Raw genomic sequence first — 6,497 nt, forward strand, 5'->3', positions numbered from 1 at the left:
GCTGTCTGCAGAATTCAACTAGTCCAAAACATCACATGCCTACCCCGCTCCATGTATAAAAGATAACAACACTGGTACTGTCAAGGTCCTTCTGACCAGAGTGGATTTTCCAGCAGCTGCACTTTTGTGGTGCATTCAAGTACATCAACACTGGATTGTCTAAATATCAAAGCAACAAATAGTATTTTATTCTTTCTACCCTTTGGCTGTAAACCTCTGAACTCATCTGTTTGCTTTAGAGCTCAGAATATTCTGATTTAGAATATCTGAAAGCCACTTGATTTCCACTGGAACACTGAAAAGTTTAAAACCTCACAGATTTATTTGATTTATACTGTTTTATCAAATTTAAATCATGGAGCAAATTTTAATATCAAGGAAAGATAAAATGAATGAATACAAGAGGCATCAGGCATCTGTGAAAAAGTAATTATTCCCATTTGTTAAATTCTGTATTAATATTTCTATTAAGGTTTCCTTCAATGTCAATTGTCACAGCCAGCGCAAATTACTGCTTCATCTATGGAATCAAGAATTCATTAAACAAGAACCTGTCATGACACGAAGCAGGCTAAAATGTCTCAGAAATCATGCCCCAATCAAAAGAATGATATAGAACAAATGAGTCATTGACATCTATCTGCCAAGATTTAGCTGTCAACTTTGAATTTTGTCAAGTGAGTCATTATCCACAAATGGTGGTTAAGGCTTCACCACCATAACGCTCCATAACCTAATCAACAACTCTGACAGTGCTACGCTAACACAATATGGAGAAAAGAAAATGATTCTCATCATTGTCCACAACAGTCAACATGGTGGTGGATGTTTGATGGGTCTGGGGCTGAATTTAAAAAGAATTGTTTTGGAGAGCCCTTGTCAAAGAGCAGAAGTCTGCTTGAAAAGCTGTGGCATGACCTGAAGCAGGTCATTCATGCTTGAACACCTTCCAATGTATTATGACAAACAGTTACCTTCAAGATGTAATAACCATTTATTAGATTTAGGGCCCAATTATCTATACACATGTAACTTAGATAGCTTCTTTTCTTTAATAAATAAAATAATTACTTTAAATCTGTATTTTATTCATTCTGGTTACCTTTGTCTATTATTAAAATAGGTTTGATGTTTAAATAAAATTATTAAATGCAACTAAAAAGCTAAACGTATTTATTTCCATTTAGAAATAGACTTGGAATCGAATTGAATTGAGTGAAATAAATTTTTTCCCGCTATCTGTTCTGGTGTCTACCAGGCGGTGGCAGCACTGAGCTGAACCCTAGTTTGCCAGCTGTCAGTGAACTGCAGAACAAGCAGCGTTAGCGCAATGAACCGCAATGGCGGTCAGATTCCAAGCAGGCGATCCTTTCAGAGGAAAACTTGGATTTCTTTTTCTTCTCCTTCATGCCTGTCTGAGTACTGGTGAAGAACTTAAGTGGGATGAAAATGGCTACGTCCTCTACTGCCCCTGCATGGGTAACTCTTTATTCACAGCCTCATAACTGTTTTCTGCTGCTGAAATTGAACTTTTCATATTCAGAAGTTCAGAGGTTGGAACCATAGGGGTGTAAAAGTTTGGTTAGTGATTCTAGAAGCTGTGTCTTCATCCAGTGGTTTCTAAATACCTCCAGTCTGGACGCGTTTCCAGGACCCGGCTAAAAGCTGTTCGCAATGATGGAGGAATGACGGGTTATGTTGAGCAGCGGCTGCTTGGAGCTGAGAAACCTCCTGCTCTTCTCCTTCAGGTCGCTTCGGGAACCAGGCGGACCACTTCCTGGGATCTCTCGCCTTCGCCAAGATGTTGAACCGAACCTTAGCGGTCCCTCCCTGGATAGTGTACCGCCACCACACCCCGCCTTACACCAATGTAAGAACTCCTGGAGTGTTACACCTTGGATTAGGGAAGAACAAACTTCCTGTTCAAAGGTCAAGTAAGGCTTCTAGAGCAGATCAAAAGTCTTCTCCCTTCTGAGCTTTTGCATCCAGATCACTTTATTTCTAAAGCTTGACTACCTGCCTTAATAAAATTCTTCTTACACATAAAAATAAAAAAAATTGTTCTGTAATTTCAGAGACAACTCCAACTACTTTCATACGTTTTGTGTGAAATGGGCTCAACTGATTGGAAATGAGCTCCATCTTAAACTACAGACCAAATGAAATCTTCAATCATGGTATCAGTAGATGTGCAGCTTGTTGTCATTCTTTAATTTCATTCTCAAAAATCCTTTCAATCCATGTTAATGCAAAGCCTCTCATATACTGGTCACATAGCTTAAGTGATGATGGCTTTAGTCTAACTTTAATCTCATCCAGTCAACTATTTTAAAAATATTTTTAGGTTCAATTGTGATTTCTTTTGTAAGTCTGGGCAATATGGCTCAAAAATAAAATTTCTCTAAAATCTCTGATGGGACCAAAGTCATGCCATGCGGCTAAAATATAAAGTCTGAAGTGGCGTAATGCTCCTTTTCCCTTTTCTCCTTTTCATCAGGTTCATGTTCCATACCGGGAGTTCTTCCAGCTGGGGGCGCTCTCTGCCTACCACCGTGTGGTCAGCTTGGAGGACTTCATGGAGGAGCTCGCTCCCAAATACTGGCCCCGAGGCCAGAGGAAGGCCTACTGCTTTGAGACCGCAGCACAGCGGAGCGCAGACAAGAAGACGTGCCCTATGAAGGTCAGAGGTCATGGATACTGAATCCCAGCTGATAGATTGATCTATAATCCATCACAGAACAGGTACATTTATACAGAGAGTAAATTCAAAACAAGAGGACTGTGTTTGCTACTTTTGTGACTTCTGTAGCTGAGCTGCATTTATTTTGGTGTATCATAGTAACTGGGGCACATAAGCACAATGCACATTTTTATTATATGTTTATAAAAGCATATATAATTTTCCTTTCAGCCCACAATATCCAATGCTTTGTGTTGGTTTGCCACAAAAAGTCCCTGTAAAACACTGGAATGTTTGAAAAGGCTCCGCCTCCTGCTGTGTCGGCATCAGTATCGACCAATGTTAGTCATTTTCTAACATATCAGTCTTGGTCCAGTAATTAAAATTGGGCTGGTATGAACAACCTGTTTAATTCCACCTTGTTGCATTACTGGCAATGCTAAAACACAAACTATAAAGTCTTAAAAAAGGCAAACATAAGAATAAAAATCCAATCTTTTTTTTTTTGCTTCAGCTGTTTCATCCTAATTAAAGCGTCCAAAATTTTTTTTATCCTTTATCCATGACTTGTGACTTTATTCGCTGAAGTTGTTAGCCTGTCTGACGGTAGAAACAGGAAGTGCTTACAGAGATCCTGTGAATAAAAAGACATACGACTTCAGCCTCCCTGTGTTCACATACTCTGTTGCCTTTGTGCATATAACCGTTTCACCAGAGACTCTTTAACCCGTCTTTGCTATGATTGTTATTAGTGTATTAAAACACAACCTAACAAATAAACAATGCACAAATAAAGCCTGCATTGTCGTATAAGCCTATCAGGCTTATACGACATTAGGGTTACTGGTATCGACCCAAATGTCCATTTGGGTGCCTCCCTAGTAAACCCTGGACTCACGCTTCTGCTCCGTTTCCAGGACGGAAATCCTTTCGGGCCGTTCTGGGACTACGTGGGCGTGGAGTTTGACCAGTCCATCCTGTTCGGAGGGATTTCCTTCAGCGCTTATCACCAACCTCAGTGGATCAAGAAGTAAGAGCTTTGTTGTACACGAGGACAAAATCATCGGTAGTGTATTAGAGCCGCTCCGGATCAATCTAATCGTTAGTTTTAGCTACATGCATTTTGATTTCCCCGTGTTGGAACAGGTTCCCGGCCTCTGAGCACCCGGTCCTGGCGCTGCCCGGCGCGCCGGCCCAGTTCCCAGTGGTGGAGGAGCACGTGGGTCTGCAGCGCTACGTGGTGTGGTCAGCCAACATGGTGAAGGAAGGAGAGGAGCACATTGCTGCCCTGCTGGTCAGACCGTATGTGGGCATCCACCTGAGGATCGGCATCGACTGGGTCAGATGATGGGAGAGGTTCTGTAGATCAGGCTTACAGTTCATACATATTGGTAACAGTGGAGGAGAGAATGTGATGAAGGAAAATATAGACGTATGCACATGGTTTCCTGATATATCGCAGGCCTAATATCTGTCAGACCCGCAGCAGGTCCCGTTCTGAACCTGGCCTCTTCCTGCTTCTCCTCCAGCAAAACGCCTGCCGGCTGCTGGAGAGCGGCGACACAGGGCCTCACTTCATGGCGTCGCCACAGTGCGTTGGCTACAATCGCCAGACGGCCCCGCCCCTTCCCATGAGCGCCTGCCTGCCCAACCTGAAGGAGATCAGCCGGACCGTGCAGCGCTGGGTGAGGAAGACCGCTGCTCGCTCCGTCTACATCGCCACCGACTCCGAGTCCCACAGCAGAGACATTGAGAAGCTCTTTAAGGGCAAGGTGGGTGGTCAAGCAGCAGTTGTTAGTAGCTCTGCTCCTCTTTAAATATCTGTCTGTTTGTACAGAAGCCAAGCAGAGACACAAAGTCGGGATGCGATTGGTGGGGCATCCATGATCCTCCTCTTCCACCTCTCTTTGATTTGGGGTTGTAGTTCAAGAATTACTTGAGTTTGAGACGCTAATCAGCTGTTCGATTGTAAAAAACAATCCCTCGTTTCCACGGTTTTGCATCAAAACTGGCCAAAAATGAGGGGGAAAAAAATCCTTCCAGCTGCACATTCAGCATCTCAACTAGGAAGTGAAGAAATCAGAACCGACTTAAAACAGCTAGTGGAACTTCCTGCTGCATGATTAATTCTAAAGCTCATAACAATAAGCAATGCAAAAATGTATCCTACAGTAACATTGAACCGGTCCCATGCAAAATAAACGATTTATTGATGCTAATCTAAATATTCCACAAAAGTTGTCAAGACTGGGGTTGGGTGATGCCAACTCCCACCAGCAGGTGGCAGTCATACTTCTACACTATTGACTTAGCCTTACTTCATATCACTTTCAGCGATGTTGCAAGAAACAAAAACTGAGCTTTTTAAGTTCACAAAAGAATAAAAATGTGTGTGTGCAATCTGCTTATTTTTTTTCTTCTTCCATTTGTAGATTTTGGAAAGGATTTGATAAGAAAAAAATATTGCAAATATTTTTAAAGTAGTACCACAAAAATCAGTGAAACTTAAATTATACTTAAACCCTGGAAGGATTCAGTCTCCTCCATATTTGTAGTCTTTTCTTGGATGCTCTGACATCATTGTCAGTTTGTCTTTCAGCGCCAGCCTGGCTTTAGTCCCTCCTGCTCTTAACATCAGCTCTCTCTGGGGTTCTCTGCAGGTGAAGGTGGTGAGCCTGCAGCCGGACTTGGCCCAAACTGACCTGTACATCTTGGGACAGGCGGACCACTTCATTGGGAACTGCGTCTCCTCCTTCTCTGCATTCGTGAAGAGAGAACGAGACGTCCGCGGCCTGTCCTCCTCTTTCTTTGGTTTTGAGATGCCGACCAACACAAAGAACGAACCCAAACAAGAACTCTGAGCTGGGGACACGTTCAATGGAATAGTAAGACGGATCATGAGGATGTTTTATGTGAAGTGACTCGGAGAGGCAGATCCGGTTTTACTCTGAGCTAAAATGAGGAAGAAAGGCTGGGAATTGGAGCTGCTTCCCTGGGAACTGTTTGACATGTTTTCCAGCTCTGACTGAACCTTTTCACCATGTTTCTGCTGCTGCTCATTTATTTTTAACACATCTTAGAGGCTTAGTGAACCTCTGTCCATGATGATCGTCTGCTTTTTATGCAGAGAAAAGCGGGATTAACCAGGACCAAGCACTACTTGGAACGCTGAGGACAGCATCCTTCAAGACTCATTCAAGTTTTGAGTTCACACCATTATGAAAAGAATTTGTAATTAACCTTTTTCAATCAATAAATCAGTATTCTAAGAATGTTTTTTTCATCACATTCATTTAAAGCTCAAAGTTCAGTTTCATCAGCTGATTTCCTGAGACGAAACCAAGAAGATTTTACCAACGTTTCAAACAAGCGCCTCAATTTTCCCGACTCATGTATCTAAAGAAAAACCATTCCAGTCACATGTTTTTCAAAGAGACTGTCAAATTTTATTTAATAAGTAGATCCCATCAGCTGATAAGGTTTTAGCTGCTGAAAGTTAATGGCCAGCATATTGGTTATGTAGCATTAGCTCTAGAAAAATCAGTTCTACATCCATTTGCATGCGTAGGGAGAGTTAAAATAATGGAAGCGAGCCAAAGCTAAACCCCAGAAGAAAGCCCCAGGGCCCTATTCTTCAAAACAAATAAGGTCAAATATTTGTGCATGCCAAGATATTAAAGGTTTTAGAAAAGAAAAAAAAATGTCAAACAGCCCAGCAATATCCCAACAGTCCTAACAAAACAAAAACATGCTAGCTGATCACCAGCATGTTGAAGCTATATCCATTTATCAAATCAATGATCAGGAATTCCTCACT

The 6,497-nt window shown here is 42.0% G+C and overlaps 1 protein-coding gene across 1 annotated transcript; it reads left to right on the top strand.

The window, feature by feature from the left end:
* Window positions 1-1,292: 1,292 nt before the first annotated feature.
* On the top strand, window positions 1,293-5,954 carry pofut1 (protein O-fucosyltransferase 1). Its single transcript, XM_008412853.3, has 7 exons — window positions 1,293-1,479; window positions 1,749-1,870; window positions 2,498-2,680; window positions 3,598-3,710; window positions 3,827-4,019; window positions 4,210-4,452; window positions 5,341-5,954. The coding sequence occupies exons 1-7, from the start codon at window positions 1,341-1,343 to the stop codon at window positions 5,539-5,541; spliced, it is 1,194 nt and encodes a 397-aa protein (XP_008411075.1). The 5' UTR covers window positions 1,293-1,340; the 3' UTR covers window positions 5,542-5,954.
* Window positions 5,955-6,497: the final 543 nt, after the last annotated feature.

Source organism: Poecilia reticulata, chromosome 7, assembly GCF_904066995.2.
Source record: "Poecilia reticulata chromosome 7, P_reticulata-male-v2, whole genome shotgun sequence".
Lineage (NCBI taxonomy): Eukaryota > Metazoa > Chordata > Actinopteri > Cyprinodontiformes > Poeciliidae > Poecilia > Poecilia reticulata.

Bases quoted from the DNA above. Each gene is read 5' to 3' on its own strand.
- pofut1 (XM_008412853.3), top strand. From the start codon at position 1,341: ATGGCGGTCAGATTCCAAGCAGGCGATCCTTTCAGAGGAAAACTTGGA. The intron at 1,480-1,748 runs GTAACTCTTTAT...CTTCTCCTTCAG, and splicing joins CCTCTACTGCCCCTGCATGG to GTCGCTTCGGGAACCAGGCG. The intron at 4,453-5,340 runs GTGGGTGGTCAA...GGTTCTCTGCAG, and splicing joins AGAAGCTCTTTAAGGGCAAG to GTGAAGGTGGTGAGCCTGCA.